Raw genomic sequence first — 24850 nt, 5'->3', positions numbered from 1 at the left:
CAATTGCGCAGGCTACTGAAGATAGAATAACAGATTTTCTTTCTTTACAAAAACTTTTTTGAAATCAATACACCCCTGGCCTCCCAATGAACCAACAAAAATGCAGCTTTGTACCTTGGAGTAGAGATAAATCCTGTCCGTGTGCTGGCTGGCGCAGAACTTCAGGCCCGGGTACATGGGGTATCCAGCACTCGCACCATCGCTATCGTCGTCATTTGCATCGACAGCAGAAGGCGAATTTACAGCAGTTTTTGGGTCTGTTGGGAGAGAAGAAGAGGCTGACTAATATCTCTGCAAGTTCATAATATCGGCTCATTATTGGAGCTCGCGGCTTTATTGGTGTTTGCTCATCTGCTTACAAGACGACTGGCAGAGGCACTAGAAGCTCCAGCAGCGTTGGGAGATTGATTCCACCCAACACATTATTATGATATGACATTTGAAAGATTGTTTGAATATGTAAACATGAGCAAAGAATGAACACTGCTTTGTATTTGTGTGTCCAAACACTTGGAATTAATATCTGTCTCATTATCTCTGACATTTCCATCACAACTGAACTCACAGGGAAGTTTTGGATGAAGATGTTCAATGGCAGAAAGTCAAGTTAAGTTACCACATGTGGTTTTGATGTAAAAACAATATTACACAATGAAAGTACTTCACTTTTGTACAAGTAATGGTTCCTTTTCAAATGCAAATATCGGAAGAACAAAGTCTGCAGACTTAAATCTTTCTGCTATATTTTCTAATGTGTGTACCGTAAATTATGGACTATAGAGTACACAGGAAGATTAACCCCACCCCCTGAATTTTAGAAGGAAAAGAGATCTTGTTCATACATAAGCTACAGTAGTCTATAAGCCATGGGTGCAGCGGTGCCGTCTGCGCCGTAGAAAGGTCAGTGGTGCACCAGGCTTAAAATGCAAGAGGATCACTTCTAAACTAGTTTTGAGAATGGCCTCCAGCATGGAGACTGACTCATGAAACAAACCGGGCAATGTTCTGAACTGGAATTATTAACTCCGTTTGCGCCAACTCCCAAGAAGGGAGTAGCTCACGGACCGTCAAAATGATAACAATAATAATTATTTTCATGTAACAACCAACTTATGTTTTATTTTGTGATTCCGTTTTAGTTACACCATAGGTAATTATTGTGAAAACTCAGCAATGAGACAAGTATTTGAGAGCAATACCATATAGCATCCATTGCACTGATGGCAGCTTCGGGTCACACAATGCCCTTGGAGAAACTTGCGGTTAGTAAAAGACTGATGACCCTGGCCTTAGAGTTTTAAATTGGTTATGAGAGAAGTGGCAGCCATGTCCTAACATGTTGGTGCTCTCTGCAAACCACTGCTCAGAATAGCTCTGCAGGATTGTAGACACTGGAATAACACCAACTACACGATGGATGGTCGTCCTAGGCTGTAAAACTGCAGGGAAAGTACAGTGGTCCCTCGGTTCTCAACCACAATCCGTTCCAGAAGGCAGCTCGAGAAGCGATTTTTTCGAAATCTGAATTGATTTTTCCCATTACAATGAATGGAAAAAGAAATAATGCGTTCCAAGCCTTAAAATAGGCTTTTGTAGGAGTGAATGTAGAGTGTCTGCTGCAGGTGCACAGTTCGTCTATGTGTGTGGCCACTGCATGTGGGAGGGGTTGCAGAGTGAGTGACGTGTCTCCAGAAGTGAAGAGGTGCCCGGTGCGTGTCCAGCTCTGAATGTGCGCTTCTGTGCAGTTTGGCTGTGACAAAGTCATAAACCAAGTAAAGCTCTGTCCCAGACTCGCCTCATCCCTGTCCCAGCTCCAGCCCACAACAGGATATCAAACCCTGGAGTGCACTCCAGTCTTGGAGGTGTCGAGAGCACCTCCCCTGTGACACTCCACCACGGTCCAGTGTGGAGACAGGAAAGGTTTTATGCCTCAATATGAAGAAAAAACAGTCAGTAAATGTAGCTAACGGGACACGTCTGCATACAGAGGCTGTGTTATACACAATAACAAAGCGGGTCGTGGGTCAGCTGATCGGTCCGCGCACGTTATGTTTTTCCGGCTTTTTTCGGGGGCGTTTGAGTTCTGAATTTTCACTTGAAATCCGAAGCAAAAAAAACTCCGATTTGTTTGAAGTCCGGGACGTTCGAAAACCGAGGTACCACTGTAGTAGGATATTGGTTATTTAATCCAGCTCCCACTGCCTCTCTCTTCTGCTGCATCTGGTCATTGGTCTGTGATAACGCAGGCTCTCAATCCCTAAAACAATTATGACCACAAAATGTTACTGTCAGAACTTTTTTTTCCCCCTGCATCGTTATTACCATCCTAATACTAATATATAGGCTAATACAATAACACCGGGCTTCTGATGTGTGCGAGCAGCTACTACAGAACAAGCCTAAACAGAAGTTCTTGAAATCCAGAAGGCCTTTAAAAAAGGGGCATCCAGTTTGGTCTTTTTAAAGCATCATAAATCCTGAGTATCTCAGCAAAATCAACTCAGTGGTATTGCTGTACAGCAACATGTCACCAGCAGAATTCTGCCAATTTATTTTTCACAGGTTCACACAGGAATTTGCAGAACAACAGGATGGAAGCATAGCAAGAAAAGAAGAAGAGATAAAATGACAGTCACAGATGGGAGGAGTGCAGGAAGAGAGGGAGCAGGTCATTAATGTCAGCCATGTAGCTTGCTCATCCTGGCAGCATCGAGCAAGAAAAGGTCAGACGGTGGAAATGAGACCGCCGCTGCTCGACCACGCTTCATTTAGACAATGACCTATCACACTCTGATAATACTCGCCTTAAATCACTTCGTGTGACCAGTTGTCAGCCTCTTATGTCGGTATGTGTGTGGGAGAGCGAGAAAGGGATGGATAGAAAGAAATGGCGGTTAGTCCATATGAGGGAAAACACCAGCTAATACATGAGGCCGGAAGGCTTTACCTGACAAATATTGCCACATATATAATTGTTTGAGCTAAGAACAGCAACTGTGTGAGCATGGCATCAATTGAAGAGCATGGCAATATGAATTTATGTATTTAAAGAAAATACTGTATACTCTCAAACCTAATGATATGAGTGTATTTTATACCAACTGTGACTGTATCTCTTTTTCTGGGAATATGGGAAATTTGATCATTTATCAGTGGATTCAAATGTGAGCGTTTAGTGCCGCACATGTCTTCATCTCAACAGTGAGGGAGGGAATATGATGCCGCAGAGAGGGGTGAGCGAAAAACACAAAAGTGATTGGTGGAACTTGCGGGAAAGTCACGATGATTGGACAAAATTGCTGTGCGTCTAAGAACTCGCAGGGGATTGGTTGGAATTGCATTAACAGTTGCGATTGCCATCTCCTGGAGGGACTGGAAAATGGTGATGCATGATGATCTGACGTTATTTGACTTTAGTGATGGATTGTCGCAAACGTTACGTATTTCACGCTAACAATAGCAGAGCATGTGTTGTCATTTATATATTTAATAAAAAGGACTATTCGGTTTCAATTTACCTTTGTTGAGAGAACTTCACACTGGAATTTGTTGTGCAATAGCACCCTAAGTTTGTTTATTACCTCGATCAAAGTGATTCACATTGCATTAATTGAAATAAATAAGGTTGTTCTCCACTGTGAATATCACGGTTAAGGAAGTAATGTTTGGCATTTATAGAACTCCCTCATAAACTAGAGCACCTACAACCACCGTAGAGGCTGCTATATATGTAAAAATATAATAGGACGATCCAGACAATTAATTACAGCCCGGCTGATTATTCAAACCACAGGAGCCCTGTTTTAATGAAGGTAAAAAAGTGTCAACACCTGATAACAAATGACGCTTTAGGGTTCAGCAAAAAAGCTTTGGCCCATAAATCACAGAGCTCCAGCTGCAGAAGAACATGCTACTTTAGTTCAGAGCCCTGAAAACACATTGTGTTTATGCCTCCTCTGAATTTGACGTGATGAATGTATCATGAGAGTTAGCAATTAAAGGCAACTTCTTTTTGGACTTGGGCATTTCCTGTCTGGGGTCAGCCTCCTCCACCTTGACCTCCAGTATCTTCTTCAGCCTCCCTGCTCTCACCTATTTTCTCCATGTCCTCCTGTATCACATCCACTGACCTCCATGGTTGTCTTCCTCTGTTGAAACATCAACATGTAATGTTGAAGGCTACCTTTGGCATCAGTATAGGAGGCAAAAGTCAACTTTCCCAAGTGAATGTGACAGTGCCATGGGAGTGAGGACCGGTTGTAGGGCTGCAACCCAGCAAGAAGAAGGGCAGCCTGTCCACGGTAACAGGTACATTCCGTAGACATTCATGGGTGCCACATCCAGACAACAGTGCTGAGGCGTTGCCCTTGAACACATAAGCTTATGATGAAGGGGACATTTAATTTCTTACCTTTCACCATTAAAAGGATTTTATTTGTTTTATTTTTTTGGGCCGTAATCTGTTTAACTTCCCCCGGGGAACCTCCAAAAGGGATTAATGAGTTGTCTGTCTGTTTATAATGTCCAAGACATTTTTCTAGCCAGGACTGCTCTTAGCGACAATTGCGGTACCACTTTCCAGCCGAGTTTCACACCTTGACCTTTGTTGCCAGCCCCCCAATATCGATCAGTTTGATCTACCTTAAATACGCAATTGTTGAATCCGTGATACAATTCTGTTTTGAACTGCTCTCCGCTGGATTGGACCATTTAGCGAAAAGACCAGTTCAACCTGGCGGATACAGGCATTTCGCAAAAGCCCATTTATGAGTCCATCTACAAGTCCACGTGTGTGGTGGAACACAGCATCCCTTCAGCGTGCATCTTGTACTTGCTGTAAGCGGGTTTAGACATTTTCTCATCCCTTCCTCTTCTCTCTGCTGTGGCAGATCGCGCCAGCTGCATTAAGTGGGCCATTTATACGATGGGGGCAATTCATCTTACAAAGCCGTCTTATTAGACTGTCACTTACACAGTATGAACAGTGGCTTCAAATCACCTCGGGGGATTTATCTGTTATTTTACAGCAGGGGATAGAAAACAACGCCTAATTGGACTGAGTCATCTTATCTGCAGAACTGAAACAAAAAGTGTGGGGGGGGGAGAAATCCTCAGTTTGAACAGGGGAGAGATTGGAGCAATAAAAGAGTTGAAATATTTGAAGACATGCAGATGGACGGAGTGACGGACAGGAGTAAGAGAGACAGGAGCGATTGCTTGTCTGTGCTCTGAGGAAAGTAATCTCAGAGCAATCAAAAGGAGGCGGCGTTCAGCAGATCTGCGCTTTGCCTCCTAAAACCACGCACAGGTAGTGGAAAATCATTAAATGCTTCTGCTGACCCCATAGGTCACTTTTATTAGACATCTGCTGTGTTTGGAATTAAAGCCCGGCTGCTGCAAACAGGTCGAAGGTAATTAACTAACCAAACGGCCGCTAACATGTTATGCTGGAAATCAACTGGCATATTTCTCAACAGCGAACGGTCCAGTATGCATTGTGGTACTTTTGCAGTGTTTAGTTTAGCGCCATAAACCCCTCAAGCAGGCGCAATATTAACGTCAAATAGTGAGCAGGGGCAATGCTACGGTGTAAATGTGATGGCAATGCAGTTTTATGACTGGAGGTGATGGGACAGCTCTAAAGAGAATGTCACGGTTAGTAAAACAAGAGTGCAAGTAAAGTGGTGGAGAAGAATGAAAAAACAAATATGTGCAGTATCGCATACCGTTTTGACTTCTGCAGCTGATGGGATTTAAAGAATGGTGGCAGTTCTTCTGAAAACTCACTCATCCAACCCCTACTGACACTATCTGCAAAGCTAATAGTGATGTTTCTAACAAACTTATACAGAGCCCAAACCAGAGTGAATTAGCAGCTGCAAGTATTGGATTCTAAGAGCCTGTCGCTGGAACAATGTTAACATAATGTGAAACTTCTATGAATCTATTTGTTGGGTTACTATCACGCAATCCAGGACAACAACGTTGATATCTTTCTACAAAATAGGAGATCTAAGCACTAGGTATGATCCAAGGTAACGGCACCACCACATTGTAACAGAACCACCTTGGAAATCTCTCTGGTTGGGTACAAGACCAATGAAGGCTAGGGATGTCAGAAGAAAAGCGTTTACTCAAAACAGTTGCACCATTGATGTAAATTTTAAAATAAAAACGAATCTAAGACTGAAAGAGACCCTCCGATGCAGACTGTATTGCTAGCTTACTGTTGTCCACCGCTACTGCTGATATTGAATGCATAAAACAGACCTAAAAAAGAATAGATACAAAAAAAAAAAACTTTGCTTCATCCTGCTCAATTAATATAGATAATTTTGTAGGTTTAAAATGGCGTACCTCACAAGACTAAGACACAAGAACCCAGTACACCAGATGGACATTTTTTTTTATGGCAGAAGTTTTAGTTGACTCGAACGTGTCTTTTCAATACCGAACATGGAGACCCGGATTTGGAAGGGAACATTTAAAAATAGAACACATTTCCGGGTTTGAAAGTGTACGGAACAAAAGCGAACGGTGCAGCAGGATCTGTTTCTTGGCCACTTGGGGGGGCACAGGTAACTCGAAAGTGCTGAAGTTAACCACTCAACATTCTGTGGGCACTAATAGGTGTCAGAGTCTGTGTGTCTGAACAGAAGCTGTAAAGTGGTTACACACTGTTCTCTGGGTGTCAGAGGGTAATAGGGGTTGATGGCTTTCTTGTTAAAACCTAAATAGTGTGTGTGATATTCCTTCCTATGTTAAGTAAAGAAACTGGCCGAGCCAACCGCAGCTCAATTACATCCTTCGATAACTCTGACCCAACGTGTCTCGGTGAGGTAGCCCACAGGTCAGGGGCTTTTCTTAGACTCTGCTGGACTGGCAATTATTTTAAGAGCTCCTCATATTACAAGCAGCGTAATTAGTTCCTTGTAATTAGAGTAATTTATTGTTTACATATCCCTTTGAGACACAGGCACTTGAACACAGGTCTTTATTTGCTGTATTAGAGACTGGGTAATTGAGAATTTGTTTGCCCCTGCCCCTGTGTGACTCACAGACGGCCGCACATCAAAAGAGAGGCGAATGTCAGCGACAAGCCTTTTTCATGTCACATTGTTAAAGTTCGTATTAAAAAGTGTCTGTTTGATTTGAGTTTTGTGTCATAAATGATCAACTATGTTTGCTTTGAACTGTGATACATGATACATTTACATGATCAGAATACATGTTGTGAGATCAGAAAAATACATTTTAAAGCATAATTCGACAGATTGGGTTAGAATGATCATAGATTCAGTATAGGTGCGTTTGAGGTGGCTAGTTTGAAAGCTTCACATGAAACTATCACCCTTGTGGAAGCTATAGAATGCACCATTTGTTTTTTTTTTGTAGGAAACTAAAAACTGCAAGGGACCAAATGGACTATACTAATGGGTCCAGTGCTGTAGTACAGCCGACAGGATTCAAATTCCTTCTTTATTTCTTCAAAGTATGTTCAGTACTACCATGATGCTTTCAAGATTCTGAGCTGGTTGTTTGTGTAAAGAGAGTGTAGTTCTCTAAAGTAACCTCCACCCAGGTCTGCCCATCCAGAGACACCTCCTCAGACACCCACCACATGTCCACAAGCAAATCAACAACAACAGCCCTACGACATCCCGAGCATTGAGGATCTGACCACGGTCAGCACAGCAGTACCTCACCTCCACTGTTAGGGTTTGGAAATAGCCCTGTTTCACTCTCTCTTTGACATTATTGAACACTTGGTCTGTAACCTTCATGGAACCGAGGAATAAAAGCCACTACAAAAATACAAAAATAATTCTTAGCTGGCAAATGGGTAAAGGTCTCCAGAAAATGTCAGAGGTCAAATCCCATTTCTACCGCACACTCACTATCAAACTCAAGAGTGCTGAGCGGCTGTGCACTGGGCACAATTTGAAGAAATATAAGGTCTGCTAACAGTCCAAATGAACACTTCCAGCTGACAAGAACATGTTTGAAGCAAAAAAAAAGAAAAAGAAAAAAAAAGACAGACACAGCAATGACATGTCAGCATGATTCAAGCACCGGCACGGCGCTATGAATAAGAACATTTGCTTTCCTTGTAATGTATTCAATGAGGAAAAATGTGTGTGCTACGAGCCAAAATGAGGCTTGTTCCAATGTACACATGCGTGTTGCAGCACATTCAGTGACAGACTGCTCCACCGTTGATGCACCAAGGAGTGATGTTGCCGCACCTTTCTGCCCAGCTCTGTCAGCTTGTATAATCGTAAACGTTGATGCGAGTCATTGTACATTTTTCCCGGACACAGTTATTATTTATTTTTTGTCATCATATTTGTTTCGACGTTATGAGTATTTATTAATTTATTTATCTTGTGTTGTTTCATAGCTTACATCTTCAATGTTTATATTTTTTGTAGCTTTGTGTTTTCATGTATGCTGATGCTTTGTGAATATCTTTGATGTTTGTTGTGTATCTGAATATCTTTAATGTTTTAGGTGTCTTTGTTGTCACCATCTGTTCTGCTGTGACACGTTGAATTTCCCCACTGTGGGACAAAAAAGGATATTTAATCTAATCTCCATTCCCCACACTGTAAACACTGCCAACCAGTGAAATAGCATCTCGTAGCCATACAATAACTGGCGAAACTGAAGAACAGATCAACAAGCTAGGTCACCTTTCAGAAAACTAACTGTTATGTCAATGATTCTGTGTTTGAGTGATGGCCAACAAAGGTAATAGCGGTATAGTTCAGCAGCTATAATGGCTGAACATCTAACTAGAATTTAATGAATAAAAATAAACACTGAAACTCACCCTGTATTGAGACATGATTGTTAAATCTTACTACATTTAATTGTACCATAAATTCTGATTCTCCAACGTCAATCAAATTGATTAAAAAAGAGATTGCAGGTAGCATAGCACTATGGAATACATTTTAGCCTCATATTGTTTTGAGCATATAATAACGATTTCTATGTGCAGATGACAATATGCCAGCAACCAATATCCCTGGATATGAAGAGCAGAGATTGCAGGTGGGATTACCATGAGTATGGCGAGGTGGGAAGCAGCTGCCGCCACCAGCGACAGTGACATCGTCTTCCTGTCCTCGATTGTTTACCTTTCAGCAGCCGCTTGTCCTCTTCCGCTGCGACTATCAGTTTGTCTTCCACAGGCACCTCCTCGACGTTCTCAGCCTCGACCTGCTCATCTTGGGAGGATTTAGAAGTCTGGTCCTCTCCACAGCTCAGCTGCAGCTCATTATCTGAGCCGGACGAGACGATGGGCGTCGGATCTACCTGGGTCGAAGATGAATCTGCAGAGAGTTCACAGATCAAGCTTATTGACTTGGCTAAAGTAAGTCTGAACAGACTCTGGAGTCAGAGTGAGCAAGGTATCGAAACAAGAGTGTGGAAAAAATAGCAACAGCCAACATAAAAGGGGAAACTCAAAATGGCTCATTAGTGACATTATTTATCATACCTCTGACAAACTTTCAAAATCCCAAATGAATAAATACAGCGCGAGCAGACAAGAGGAATCTTTCCAGGGATATTTGAATATACATAATCAATGAAGTGATGATAACAAAGACTGTTTAATGTGCCTTTTATTGTTATTACACCATAAAAAAGTAGTTGGCCATGTCTCAAAATAAACTGCTTGTCTGCCTCACATGCAATCAAACCACAGCAAAATAATTGTCAGTAATTTATCACATCTGTGCAGAGAGTTGCATCCCGACACAATGAACAGTATCCAGCTGACAATAAAGGCGTAAATGCCACACGTTTATTTCTCTCTAAAACCTTGTCCAAAAATAAATAAATAAATTCTTTGTGTCTTATTAAAACTGCAGTTTCATTAGGGACTTTTATGGGACATTTTATCCATACAAAGTGCAGTTATGTTAGTCAGAATTAAAAAAGGTCAGGCAGAAATCTAAGCCTCAAAAAATGTTAATGGATTCCAGAATTATGCCAACACTGATTCTGAGGCTGCAGGACCCAGACAGTATCAAGAGAACAGTTAAGTAACATCAACAGTCTCAAGTCTCACCTTGAATTACAACTATTTTGAATAACGCTTGTAAAAATTACAATATTCATCACTTCATACTCTCTCCAATTATTTTTTTTTAATGATTTCAGAATGTCATACAAAACTAACAGTAATGCCAAAAAAATAATAATCACATTTCAAAGAAATGGTCTGCTTTTTGTCTGCTTTTCATTGGAGTAAAAGCATCATGATTTCTTTAACACTTACAGAAGATAATTGCATTATTTATCTCATGGCTGATATTGCCTTTATTGTGTTTAACATGAATAATAATTACAATTTGTTGCACTCTCTTCATCTTTCAAAGTAATATAAACTTTTTTTAATATGACTTCACTGTATTGAGATGAACTGTGCTTCTATTCTTCATCACGACAGCCTTCCTTTGCCTTCACCTTGCATTCATTGAGACTCTTCCATTTGTGAGTGGTAGTATAAAAGGACACATAAACTTCATGCTTTATTTAATTGTTTATTTAATCATATTACTTAAATATAATATAAATATAATTATCACATAATCAATAGGTAAATTAACTGAACAATAATAAAAATGAACTTGATCATTTTTGCTGGCTTTGACTGCATGTTTGCTTGTTTGATACCCACGTCGCCTACTGCCGCTGGAGCTGATCTCCATTCGCTGACAGGAGGGTCCACTCTGCATCCGCCTTAGACGCATCTCTGTGTGTAATTATTGACACTTTACCATCATATTAGAGGTTAATTCTGTCTAAAAATATTGTTTATGTGCAATAATCTGTCCGACAATAAATTGACCGACAAAATTTGTTATCGTGACGTGATAACAAACCGAACTGTCCTCCTCTGAAACCTGCAGCAGATTTGGTATACAACCGGAAGGGGAAGGAACAGTCCTTCGGTGAAAGAAGGACTTTCTTTACTCTTCGATCATAGTAATCTGCCTTAGAAACAGAGTGGGGTGCACAACAATCTTGCTTCTTCAACAAGAACACATTTGAAGAATGATCCGGATTCGGAGGAACCCAAGTGGACATGTTGGCTTTGAAATCCCACATGAAACTGCAAACCCCACAATGAAGATTCGCCAAATGGACAACAAGAAACTGCTGTTGATTTCTAAAGCTTGATATTTTTGAATGTATCTCAGCATTACAAATTACGTTCCTCTACATTAGCATGCAGCAACGGTGAATCCAGCTCATTATGCAAATATATTCAGACAAAACAAGCTCATTGACACTTTCAAATGTATGTTTTTCTCGACGTTCATAGTTCGTCAACTTTTAGAGTTTGAAACCGCATTCTAGCTGGACAAAATAATGTCTCACTTTCCAAGTGAAATTTCATTCTAATCCTTCATACATTTAGTGTTGGACGTGAGGTAAAGTATGTAAGAAGAGCCTTCAGTTGTGAGGGTCAGGAACGCAGTCGGCTAATTAGTGATCTCGTCTCTCTGTGGCTTGTTTCTTCAAAAGGCCAGCATCTATATGGCTCCCTCAAATGTCACCGGAGCCTCAGGGCTCCTGGCCCCACCACTGCCCCCATTCACTAACAAGCGCAACGCCACCGCGCTGAGACGGCTCAATTTGTGTTAAGCTTTTCCCTCCGAGAAAGATGTTCACGTTGAAGTCCAACAGGACCTTTTCTTGACTTTACCAGTCAACCTCTGGTTTCCATGCTGTCATTGGGGCCCCATTATCAATGTGGTGGCTGACTGCGGTCCTAAAATTGATTGACCATTTAACCAGCGAGTGTGAATCAATGTCAGAGATGAAAGCATGTGTATATCGAGGCACACACACGATGCTGCATACACAACATAAGAATCTTTTGTTAAACGGGAGTAACTGATAGAAAATCGGGCAGAGGAACGCTGAGAAAGCAGTTCCAGGTGTTGGTCATCAAGTCTCTGTCAGCGATTTGATCTGAAATTGCTAGAAAAACAAGCAGAGTTTAAGGAGTTCAGACTAACCCACAGGAGACGTCAAACTCATATAACTGATGTTACATTCTATGACAGTTTAATTAAAAACAATCCTCTATCGCTGACAGTAAACAGCAATGGCGATTGTGTGTGGGCGCGTGTGTGTGTGGGTATAATTAATGAAAGCTGGTGTTGTTTAACACCTGGAATCTTGTAAGTCAATGTAGCATTTGCATAATGAAATAATTACATTTATCTCAGTAGAGGGGATGATGAGTCTTGGACATGAAAGTTGCATCGGTAGCGGGAAGGTTCATGCATAAAGGTAAAAAAAAATGTCTAGCTTAAAAAAAAAAATAATGTGATTTTCATTTGCTATGATTCATAACTGATTCAAAATGTCCTGAAATTGATGTGATCACAGCGCAGCCTGTTCTAGACGAGAGACTAGCATGGAAAATACCAAAACAAAGATGTGGAGAAGGAGCTCCACCCAGCTCCGTCTTCACCACAGTCTTGAGTTTGGCATCATTTGTGGTTACACCGAATGACTATACTTTATTTTATTTTTTTTAAATAATAATGAGGCTCTTTAGTTTTTTCTTTTTGTTACTTAATCAGAAATGTTATATCGCTTTTCTCTCACAGTTTCGACAATTCCATTTAAGCATGGGTAAATACTTCAAACTTAATAAATGTGAAAAAAAAACAGTGTTCCCTTGTTTATTGCGGGGACCAGACGTGATAGTTGGAGCACCATAACGGAAGGAAGAAGCAGCACTATCATGTAACCCCAGGTTAGCACAGTCTCTGAAACTACTAATGTTATTATTGCACATTTTCTTGAATTAAAAACATTTAAAACTATGATCATGGAAAAAAAAACAACTGCAATTTCATTGGGGCAGAAAAAAAATACATATCAATTCACGTCCTCTGTGGTGTGCGGTGCTCTGTTAAAAAAGCTAGAACCATCGCTGATTTCTAGCGAAGCAGAGGACTGCCACTGTGTCACACTTCGGACTGTAACTACTTATAGTACTACTGTAGTTGACAGCCCTGTAAAAACCTGTGATGCACTGAAGGTGAAACGCGACATAGCAAGGGAACACTGCTGTAGGTATCGGGTGCTGTCATGAGTGAGTAGTTGACATCCGTGATAAAATTGTTTCACAATGTTGTTTGTTGTTTGTTTGCGAAATAGTGAAAGACCTACAGAGTAACAGTAGTTAATTCAACAGTATAAATTGTCCTGCACAAAAAACATGAAGAATGATTATATTGGCGGGAAAAACTTCAAGTTCAAGATGATGCTGGTTCAGTAAACTCTACACTTAATACTCATTGTTTGTTCTCCACAAGCTCAATGTATGGTAAATTCAGTGCTTTATATTCTTTTTCTTTTCAAAAAAGGGTAATAAAAACTTATCCTCACACAAACCTCACTCTTTATTAGCATCAGGTTATTTAAACATGATGTAGACTTCTAGTCTCCAGTCATTCCAGATTTCTCCGTGAAAAACATGCCACCATCCATGATTTGTTAAGTGTTGTCGGGAGGTTTCGATATTTCCACTTCATTTAAATACGTTTGATCATGTGAGAGAGTTCATCTTTAAAAAGAAATCACTTATCTGAAAGCGCAGCAGCTCTCAGTTAAGCCGTAGCGGTGCGCCACGCTCGCTCACGTGTGCCAGAAACCCTGTGTCCTATAGCCACTGGCTTTGTGCCTTGAATGAGACTTGTTATATGTGTATTATTGATGTCTCAGTAACCAGTCCAGGCCATCTGAGGTGAGCAAAGAAAAGATGAACAAGAGTGTGGAATGGAGGAACAGACAAAACCATTTTTTTTCAAGGCAACTTTTAACTTCACTGTCATCCCACAAGTCTCTTCAGCAAAAACGTGTCTATTTTAACAATGAAGACCAAAGATTATTAAGGACGATGATACAAAGGAAAAGTGTAACTTAAAAAATCTGATCTATAATAAACATAAAATTATGAACATAAAAAAAAAGTTTGTGCAGTTGCTGCACTAAATGCTAATTAAAGAGAATAAAGATTCAAAAGATTCCTCAGGTTAAAACCTTGTCTCAAGGAATGGAATTTGAGCATTTAACTATTCAAATAATGTTGCAAAAAGATGACATTACAGGGAAGTCACCGAATTGAATTCTATAATTATACAACAAGTCGTTCGTCCTTGCTTTGCCAAGTACAATAGAAAGAATAATTCTGTCGGTTCACTTAGATTAGAAACGTAGAGAATCTTAAAAAGAAAAGCACGAGAGCCATAGAAACGGTAGCTAAGGAAACAGGACTTAGCATGGGGTCAATTTGACCATTCGTCCGTCTAACCTGCAATTTCTATCAAATGGCTCTTTGTGTTCCAATCATCAAATGAATCATTTCAACTGGTGACATTTTTCAAGCTTGTTATTAAGAAAAAAAAAAAACTCCATGCTGATTTGGTCTAAATGTAAACCTACTCTAGCAGCATTCGAGGTCTGGCTTCAGTGATTATCTGCCACATGTCAAATCCTGCAACACAGCCTGCGAGGATGTTCTATGCCGTCATTGTGAGGGATCGGCGCTCTTGGATGGAGACAATTTTAAGTGTCAACCTATAGAATATGACCAGATTATTTCCTTCTATTTCTTCAGGCGGGGGATAGTGGTGTCAACTTGAGAGATATCTCCATAAATACAGTTGTTATTCTTCAGCACAGTCTGTCATTTACAAATTTACCAGGTTGTTAAATCTGCTGTCTGGTGAGTCGACACAGCTGGCTGCCGTGAATGTAGAGTGGCGCTTGTGACAAAGAAAAGTGTGATTGCCGAAGAGCTGAATAGTTATCAGGCATCTTCGGCGGCGGAGCATGAAATAAGGGGTGAATTTTGGCTTAAAAAAATATTCATGTGTGGGTGGCAGCGTGGGTGTGTGTTTTTGAGCGGCTCAAAGCCTGAGCTGCTAGTTGTTTGAACAATGTTTGTTTTAAGTGCACATCCTCATTTCCACTGGGCAGAGCTCAAGACCTCCAGCGCAGCCACATTTACTCTTGACGCCAAATATAGACATGAACATGAAGTCCCATCTCTTCTGTAAACTTAACATTACCAACCTTAACGTACTGCAGTTCAATGGCAGTTATTTGGCTCTAAATTGTGAATTCAAACTCTAAAATCCAATGCTGAGATTCCCCAGTCAGGATGGAAGTGAAATACTTGAAGAAACCTTGAACCGTCTTTTCAGATCATATCAGGATGTTTTCATATATAAAGAATGAGTAATGAGTAATCACAAATACAAAGTCAACAGTGACTAACTACTAACAGCTGGAGGAAAGGGAACCCAAAGGTCTTTGGCCAAACACTGATCTCAAAAACTGATGTTGATAAATGGGATTTAAAGAAAACCTTATCCCCAAAATGTATTTCATTTAGACTCCAATAATAGTGTATGCTGACTCCTGTAAGGAAACCAAAGCCTGAACTGGAAGCTCCCCCATCAGAAAGGTACAACTGACCTTCATTAAACTACGTCAATCCTTGAGAAACTCAGGAGGAATCATTTTCTCTTAGTGGTGCAGTGGAGGCGTTGCTCTAGAAAAAAGTGTATACCTTTGAGGGGAGAACCAATGTCAGGACAAATTAAGGGGCAGACTCAGCAAAGGGGAATCAGCGTAACCCAGGGATGGGCAATTAAATTTCCTCAGGGGCCACATAATACACTGTGACTGTTGTGGGGAGAGAATAGACTAAATTAGTCATTTCGTGGTATAATATAAGTATAATATGACAATATACTGTATGCATTATCAAGATGTTATCAACTTACAGATCATATTGTGGTATATGTACTTTATTTCAAGTTTTAGTTTCTTCAACGGATTCTGTTAATTGTCAAAATACTTTCAAATACAAATGAAGTTAATATGAGCAGTACTAGTTTAAAAGAAAATTTCAATTTAACATTTGACTGTGACTATCAATGCCCATGGGGGAGAAAACTTATTCAACTTATTCATACAAAACATCAAAACAAGTCTTACCGTGATTAAATCATTATAAAACGTAAAACTTTCAATGAAGTCACAGCCCTAATTAATATGGTTTTATTCACAATTAATAAACGACCATAATTTCCGGACTAGTCTGAACCCAGCAACTTATACAACGACGGGGCTTGTAGATGGATTTTTACAGGCTAAACAGCATCATGGTGCCAAAATATTGAGCCTCAGTCATATCAAACCGATGAAATCACAGGTGTTTTATTGACCTTAAAGCGATCCAAAGGCGCTGTTTTCACGAACGTGTGTCCACAGCTCCGCCCACAGATTAGACAATTTGCCAGCCATTTGAGAGTAATCACTTAAAATGCACTGGTTTTGGAACTTTTCTAATCGTAAGTTCATTTGAATATAAATAAATGAGGAGCTCTGTACATCCACTTCCAGGTCCAGTTGCCCCCAGGTCTCAAAACCCTCCCTCCCTCCAAAGCTGACGCACCACACAATCATAGACTGTCAAAAAAATGCGCTCAACTTCTCCCAACTTTGCACGAGACATTTACTGCAATAGCAGAAAATCTCTCCCTTTCTGTCTTATCCTCACTCTCCTTGTGCTTGACAGGTGAGAATTATACTGTGTCCCTGTCATCTGCAGTGAGAGCGAGCGAGATAGACTATATTCTGCGAACAGAGCTATTTCAAACTCTGGCAGGCCCGCCTCTATCATGCATCTCCATCTACTGAAAACTGTAATGCAGCTCAAAGGCATTATGTCAACACACTGCTGCCACTGATATCGACATGTCGAAAAATAAAGCAAATGAAGAGATTTCTGCGTTACGATGCACATTCATTGGCAAAATCTGCTTTCAAATGGAATCCTGCAAACCTGGCAGGCCTAAAAGCTTGAAATAAATCAGCAGTTAATTAGCCACTTACCTGATGTGACACGGCAAGACGAGCGTGGGAGCTCGCACATCTCACAGTAAGGCAGCAGGTAACTGTTGGTGTAGGTGCAGGAACCGCAGGCCCACGTCTCAGGTTGAGGCTCTGACAACTTCCTCGGCAGCATGACCAGTCCATTAACTCTTGCAGCCGACTTGTGCTTCTCCCCAGCCGTGGTCTTCACGCCGGCCTTCGGTGTCCGTAACCTCTTCATCTGCGGGGAGAAATCTAGGTCTTTTTTGGTGGAGGCATCAGACTTCTCATCGTATTTCTCTTCAGACGTTCTCTTTGGTGTAGCCATCGTGTCCAAGGAGATAGGAGAAGTTTCATCTTCTGTTCTCTTCCTCTTCTTCTCATTGCCAGCGCCCGGTGAGAAGAAGTTCCGAATGTCATGCTGCTTCTCCTTTTCAAACTTGAAAAATAAAGACGCAAAGTTAGTACCAACCCTGCGTACTCCTGCCCAGCATAATACTCCAAGACAGCTGCCTAATTTCACACAAAAGAAACATTTACAGCAGCGGACTAGCACCTCAGCGCAGCACAGAAATACAATAAACCAACCGATGACAAATGATCAATGGTTACAGCAGTCTGGGGCGCAGATGCACCTTTTCACTTTTGACAGTAACATCATTTAAAAAACAGAAACTGCTGTCAAGTAAAGATCAATAGGAAAAATACTGACCAGAAACTTGAAGGCGTAAATCCAGTTCAGCTCCCTAAATGATTAAAAATAAACTCACCGGGCACTTTATTAACCTGCCAAATGCTTGTCAATTTTTTATCAGCTGCTCACATGACAGCAAAAAGGTGTTGCTAAGGTTCCATCACATGGGCGCATTGTAAACAACAAAATCATATTTAATCAATGAAACTTTAATTTACAAATATTTATTGTGAGCCACATAGCTAATAAACATCAAAACTACGTACAAGTCGTACATACATACATCATACATTTGCATGAAAATATTAATCAATATAACATGAATGAATGAAGTTCGTCATTTCAGTAAATCATAACTCACAAAAATGTGCAAAACAAAATTATTTTAATTTTATTTCAAAATGTATTTCAAGTTATTTCAATTATCCTGACACCCCTGCCACTTGCTACCTTAGTATTCACTGTACGTGACAAAATATAGCCGCGGATGGCTTGACTTTAACCAAGGAAGTGTCGGACTCCCTGTCACAGTGAGTTCACTTTGCTTGAATGACCTCTACAGTCACCAGTAGTCCAGTCCAATCCAGCACTAGCAAGGTGCACCAAACAAAGTGACCAGTGAGTGTCAATCCACTGTGCACTGACTATACATGAACAACAAGAACTGTATTACATCTAACCTGCCCAGAAAACTAAACAAAATCATTATTGTTTGCAGATCAGCATACTGACTTACATGTGTAAAGAACACGTTTCCATGTGTCATACTCGCGTCAGCAGGCAGCACCATGTCACTGGGCGTCCAGGCAGTGGCAAAGTTCAGGAACTCCCACTTGTCCTTGTCACCCTCTTGAGCATTTAGATACTCCTTCCTTCCATTAAGCGTACTGCCGGTTACATTTTCCTGAAACAAATAAATAGGGCTGTCAATAGATGAATATATTCAATGTTGGGTTGTTGGAGTAAACAAATGTTTGGATGAGGCAAGCATTATGGAAAATAAATCAGAGTAAATTATTTTTGAACTTGAATGCAAACATGTTAAATTGGGACACACAGACAGTTTTTTTAGTCATTTTATGGGGAATAAATGGACAGGATATGTAATATGTCATTTTATTCCGAAAACCAGAAACCAAATTTCCTAATAAACATATGAATAAGTACTTATTAGTACTATTAATGGTTATATATTGTATTTCGCCTAACCTCAAGTGTAACCAAAACATTTAATGACAATTGGGATTAATTTGAAACAAAAAGTCGATTATGAAAAGCAGTAAAAGTAAGGCCATAGCGCAAAGGGAGTGAATTTCTGTCACCACAATAGCAGATCACTGTTAGGAATGTTTGATACGACACAGTGGTCCTCTCTGCATCACTGAGTCCTGATGTCCTTTCTCCAAAGCAACTACTGTACCTTCCTGTTGAGCAAGGACCACATGACCGTGTCAAAGGTGCCCTTGGCGATAAGATAGTGCACGTTGACGCAGGACGTCTGCCCAATGCGGTGGGCACGGTCCTCTGCCTGCTTCATGTGGCCCGGGTTCCAGTAGAGCTCGGCAAACACCACGTGGCTGGCAGCGGTGAAGGTCAAACCCTATCAAGGACAAACATACTCTCAAATTGCACTGTGCTTTACAGACCCAAGAATCTAATAATAAAACAGACTTCTGCAAAAGACGACAGCAATTATTTATATATTAAAAGGGGGCTCTATGACCAGATTAAATCAGTGCTCCACCCTCTTACCATATGAAATGTATATCAAGCACTAAAAAGCAGCAAGCAAATAAGGATTGCTGAATTGACTGAATCTAAAAGGGAAAAAAAAAATCAAGAAGAAGCATATTTTTTGTTATATTTTTGTTTACGATTTAAACTTGGATCTGGAGCTAGTATACCTGTCCAGCGGCCTGGATGCTGAGGATGGCAACTCTGGTTTCAGGGTCATTTTGGAACTTGTGCACCAATTGGATCCTCTCAGCTGACGGGACACTGCCATCGATGCGAATGTAACCAGCCTGTGCAGAAAAATAGTCTTTAAGGTTAATTAAACTTAGGTCATGTAGGCGTAATCTACTGCAACATGGATAATAATTTAATTTTGTTTTGCCTGGCTGTGCCCAAAATCAATTAACAGTGTTTCTTTAATGTGCCACGTCGCACAGCAGATATATTTATTCACAATTGTTATCACCACTCATAACTTCAAACTAATCTGTTCAGCTTTCAATATTACAAGGATGCAATCCACCATAGAACAAACAAATCCTGGATCATTTCAAGTTTCTGACGGAGAATGAACAGAAAAAGCAGTTATGATGAATCATGATGGAAAGGTATTATTACATTAACAAAAACCGCACTGATTGTCACAGTTGTTACGTTGGCACGTCTAAAGTCCCTTATCTTTACAAAATGGATTTGTAAGTTTACTTGAAAAAAATATTGCTATTATTTTGTGAAATTTTACAAAAATCATTTGCAGCCTTCTTTGTCTCTTTTGTATTAGAAGTTGGTCTCACATCAAAAAGATGAAAAATATAATGCCTGGCGCAGTTGACAATAAAAGCGCCAGCTTAAATCCGCTCATCACTTGTGTGGCTATGTGGTTGAGAGGAAGGTAATGTTCCTTAAGTGTTGTGTGCTGTTTTATGAATAAAGCTTGCCAGATCTGAAGTGGACCAGTATTGTCCTCAGTTTTTAAAAGCTGGTGCAGACGCGCCAGGGAGCATTCCATTAACCTGTATTATAATGTATTTTATTTCTTTTCAATGAATTTTCAAAACATGAGCACAAAGGCAGAGAATTAGCAAGACAATGTGAGCAGCACTGATGCTTCAATATTTGGCAAGGCTAAACAAAGACCCGGCTCTTCTTGTCCATTAAACTTGAACATGACCTCGACAACCAGCGAGCTGCTAATGCGCCACTGAATGCCTTTGATTTAGATCCTGCAGAGTCCCTGACTGGCCAACAGCAGGACAGTGTGTTGGTGCTGTGAAGCACTTGTGTGACGGTGCGCTAGTATCTGCATGAAAAAGCAGAAACTTGTTGGATTGGGCCTCATAAGCAGGTTCCAATAATGTTCACAAACCCACCTGGAAGTGCTTTTGTTTACTTGTGACACAACCCTCAAGGCATGCTTTAAAACATTAACAACTTCATCTTACACCGTCTCACCCCAGCCACTTTCATACCAGATGCACTTGGAGAGCAGGCCTGCAGGAATAGCTGCTATAATTCTACAGGATACATGTATGGCTTTCATCACAAAGTGTCACACATCATCCCTTTTTTTGGCCGATTTCTGTTAATTGGTGTGTGTGAAAACAGCTGAGTGACTCTCACACGCCGAAGAGTGTTATCGCACATCATACGGCTGCATTACAAAGAGCTGACACCTTCTAACCTCACCACCAGCCCCTGACACAGACACACGCAGTTAACAGGTTGCTGACGCTGAGCTAAGAGATACCGTTCACATGTGATGACTTGTGAATTAGACTTGAGGTGATAGAAAAGTTAACTTTCTTAATGGATGGAAGTTTGTGGAAAACTTGAATTGAACTTCAGCGCGACTGACGGGACCTCAGAAACGGTTGTGCGGAACCGAACACAGATAATCCAGAAAAGAGACGGGGAGGCTTTGTTATTTACTGAATTGGCGACAATAAAAAAATCATGAAAAGTTAATCTCTCTCCAATCAGCAGCGGCCCATCTCTTCATATGTCCTGCCGGAATGCGCGACTTCCTTGAGTTTTGCGAACAACAGACTTCAGTAATAACTGCTCAGCATATGACTTTGAAAGACATGCTTGGCTAATGGTGCATGTGCAGCCTTTGATACATCCAATGTGAAATTGTTGGTGCTAGTTGCGGAGCCTCAGAAACAATTGGAGACTAATTTAGTTTTAAGACTGATGAATTCAATCATACACCGTAAACCACAGACACTCGGCTTGTGAAATTGTGCTTCCTGTTTTTGGTATCTGTGGTCTTGCTTTCTTCCCACATTCTGCAGGCACAACTCAATAACCTGCAGTAAACGCTTGACGTGAACGCTCCTTCAGCACTGTTTGAAAAAACAAAACAAGAAAAAAACCTGGGGTTACCTTGGCCTCGCTGACGGCCTCGGTGCAGGCTTGCAGCATGGTGAGGTGGTGGGCGAACACTAGGAACTTCAGCTGCTCAGCCTCCAGCATCATCTTAATGTAGTCCTTCACAGCTCCCGCCTGGCAACACACAGACACACACAGATACAGAAATAGACACAGATGAAAGAGCAACTGAGCCCATCATTTCACTCTTCGACCACACACGGAGGAATTGGCGAGATCAGTGAAGAAGTCAATTAATCAGCGCCGCATCCTTTCTGTGTGATCGATTTGCTATTGGATGCAAGGGATCTGGACTTTAAAATGAGAAAGCACACAAGGCGTATCAGCAGCTCGGAAGACGCCCAGAGAAAATCAATAACTCACAACTTGAAGATACGTGGCTCAGTGGATTATGGCTTAAATGACAGCAGTCCTAAAAGCAAGATTCAGATAAATGAAAGGGACATTGCCAGAACCTTATCAATGTCAACTCACCGTTATAACAGAAATATATATATACAGAGGAAAATGTCATTGCTACTCTGCAAAGGATAGGCGAGGATGGTCAAGTTGCTTGAATTGCATAAAATAACTTGGTAGCCCTTTTTACAAATCATCATTAACCCACATCCTGTTCACTTTTGCTGGTGCATGTGACCTAGATTGACAGCACGAAGCGAGTACTTGTTAAAAAAAGGAGCAGAAGTGATGCCACATTAACTGTACCCTGCAGGTATCTGTATCTATCATTTCCCGCTGTATTGGTGCCCAGTGATCACACTGTGATGGCTGTGGCCGTTCACACAATTTCCTGCTAAGCAGGAGTGGATATGCGCTGTACAAGCGTGTCATAGAGCACCTCAGCTCAGCTCATTCCCCTGCCTCAGGCCATAACGCACCCAAGAATAGCAGCGTCTAGCGAGGAACACCGAGGCTTGAGATGAGTCAAACAGAGCCCTTACTGGCCAGTTTTGGAGACAGGCCTTCCTGTGAGTCTCCACACCTTCACCAGCCTGACACACTCTTCACCCATCACACCTGCTCTGGTGGGAGTACCCTTCACTTGCCTTCCCTTGGCTGATAATTAGCCAACCTGCCTGATAATGAAGTCCTGTGCCAGGCCTGCCGACCCCCATTCTGATCTGGTGGATCCTCATTACTGATGGCAAGGCTTCCCCTGCTTCTTTCCGCTGAGTTTAATTAGTGCACAAACTTCTCAGCTGCCTGTAGCTTTCTTTAGTCCAGCATCAGAGCTGTCCTCTCTTGGTAATTGGGAAGCAGATGCTTGGCGGGTAAAGCAATAAAAATACCCCAAAGGCGTTTGGCAGCACTGTCACGGAACATACTGGCAGGCAGGGGCCCTGATGCTTGTCATAGTGACATAGTTGCGCGACTCCATCAGACCACTTCAACCTTTTCCGATGGTCCAAAAGTGGAAAGAAATTAACTTTTCTCATGAAGTGCAGAAACTGTGGAAACATCCGATAGGAGAGGAAATGAGGCTGGAGGTGAGTGAGCACAGGGAGAACTTGTAATGAAAAAGGGAACAGTGTAAGGCTAAACTGAGCAGAAATCCAATCAGCAAACAACAGCCAACTAAAAAGCATTTGAGTTGGGAGGCAAGGTGAGTGAGTACCTCGGCCAATGATTGTGTTCACTGGTTATCTCCGGTCTTCGTTAACCTTGAGGTCATGCTCGTGAGGCTGAGGGCATCAAGCTAATTGAGAGGAATGCCAACCCCATATCATGACAGATGATTTGTCTAGGACACTACATTTGGTGAAAACGTTTATTCAAGCACAAACAGAAGAAATTGAGGTCCTGTCCGTTCTCATCTCCTCAGATGAGTGGGGTTGTGAGTGGTACATAAAAACATCAGGAATGAACATATCCAGGCTGAATGATCTGACCATAACTACCCAGCACTCCCCCGCATCCCTTACTGGTGTCGCTCTAAACATTACGAAAATGGTATCCATAGCAACAACATCACTGATATGCTATTTCAGTGCCGAGTGTAACTTTGAGATAAGGTGTAATCATGTTGGGCTGGACGCAACTAAATAATACCTCAGTTCTAACTCTCTATTTTGTCTAAGTGCTTTCACTGGCAATGATTAGGCTCTGTTACCATGGCGATGCTTTCCCATGAGATCTCGCCGAGTGGTTGGCCAAGCGCTGTGAACATAATCCTGTGCCATCAATTCACCAGTTTGAGAGAAAATGGTTTCCTTGAACAATATTTCCTATTTTTGGGTTCCGTTTGTTTTATGCATGAACGCTCCGCAGCACAGCTGACTTAGAGATCAGCATCCTTCACTTCAAGCACTGATATCTTTCTTTACTGAGGGATGTGAATCAATTATATCCTCTCCACAAATTCAGATCAAATCATATCATCCCATATAAACATTGTGACAATTTTACGATACAATGTGAGTAATGGATATCAATATTTAATGAGCTATGAGCACCAATATTGTTGTATAACATCAACAAGTTATTTAATACACACATACATGATTGTGTTATCGCTCATACCATGAAATGCACAGTGACATAAAAAAAGGTTCCTTTATTCATCTGATTTCTAAAATGGATCTCAAACTTAATTGGCAGGTGGGAGCCAGATATTTGAGTCATGGTGAGACTGGGTTACTGCTCATGCGAACTAGCTAACATCATTCATATGTATATTCTGTTGTTAGGGGGTTAAGGTGTCCCTGCATGCATTGCTGGACTGCAACGGTAGGACTGGCCTTTGACTTCTTTTCCTTAACACATGTTCTGAGGACCATCTTATCGAGAAAGGCATTCATGTGCTTGCAGTGTCTCAGTGACAACATGAGTGATTTGCACTGCAACTTAAAGTGCTTTCCAGCTTGGGTCCAAGATGAACAGTTAAGTTGCCACAGTCATCTGCTTGGCCTAGAATGCATAGACTAGGCTTAGCAGGAAAGCAGGGGATGATGGTCACTAGGGCTAGGGGAAAAAAAACAAAAACATTTTTTTTGTGACAATATTAAATACCATATTTCTGACTTGATTTTTTTCGACATTATGACTGCCGAATGTCACTCCACAGTGCCATTTCGCGAGCACACTATGGACTGCATTCATAATATG

General features: G+C 41.1%; 1 protein-coding gene across 3 annotated transcripts in view; it reads right to left on the bottom strand.

The window, feature by feature from the left end:
* Positions 1-24850, bottom strand: part of zranb3 (zinc finger, RAN-binding domain containing 3) — an 82129-nt gene that overhangs the window by 36219 nt on the left and 21060 nt on the right. For all 3 annotated transcript variants that reach the window (XR_008413680.1, XM_053853936.1, XM_053853937.1), the window contains exons 9-15: positions 21740-21859; positions 19525-19644; positions 19041-19220; positions 18357-18524; positions 16948-17365; positions 9144-9338; positions 115-257 (exon numbers count right to left, since the gene is read on the bottom strand). Coding sequence is in view for 2 of the 3 variants with exons in the window: in XM_053853936.1 (XP_053709911.1) it covers positions 115-257; positions 9144-9338; positions 16948-17365; positions 18357-18524; positions 19041-19220; positions 19525-19644; positions 21740-21859 (1344 nt within the window). In the remaining variant the exon portion in view is untranslated. The remainder of the gene's footprint in view (positions 1-114; positions 258-9143; positions 9339-16947; positions 17366-18356; positions 18525-19040; positions 19221-19524; positions 19645-21739; positions 21860-24850) is intronic.

Source organism: Synchiropus splendidus, chromosome 1 (assembly GCF_027744825.2).
Source record: "Synchiropus splendidus isolate RoL2022-P1 chromosome 1, RoL_Sspl_1.0, whole genome shotgun sequence".
NCBI classification, from domain to species: Eukaryota; Metazoa; Chordata; class Actinopteri; order Syngnathiformes; family Callionymidae; genus Synchiropus; species Synchiropus splendidus.
Note: the sequence above shows the minus strand (reverse complement) of the source record. Positions and strands in the feature narration are given on the sequence as shown.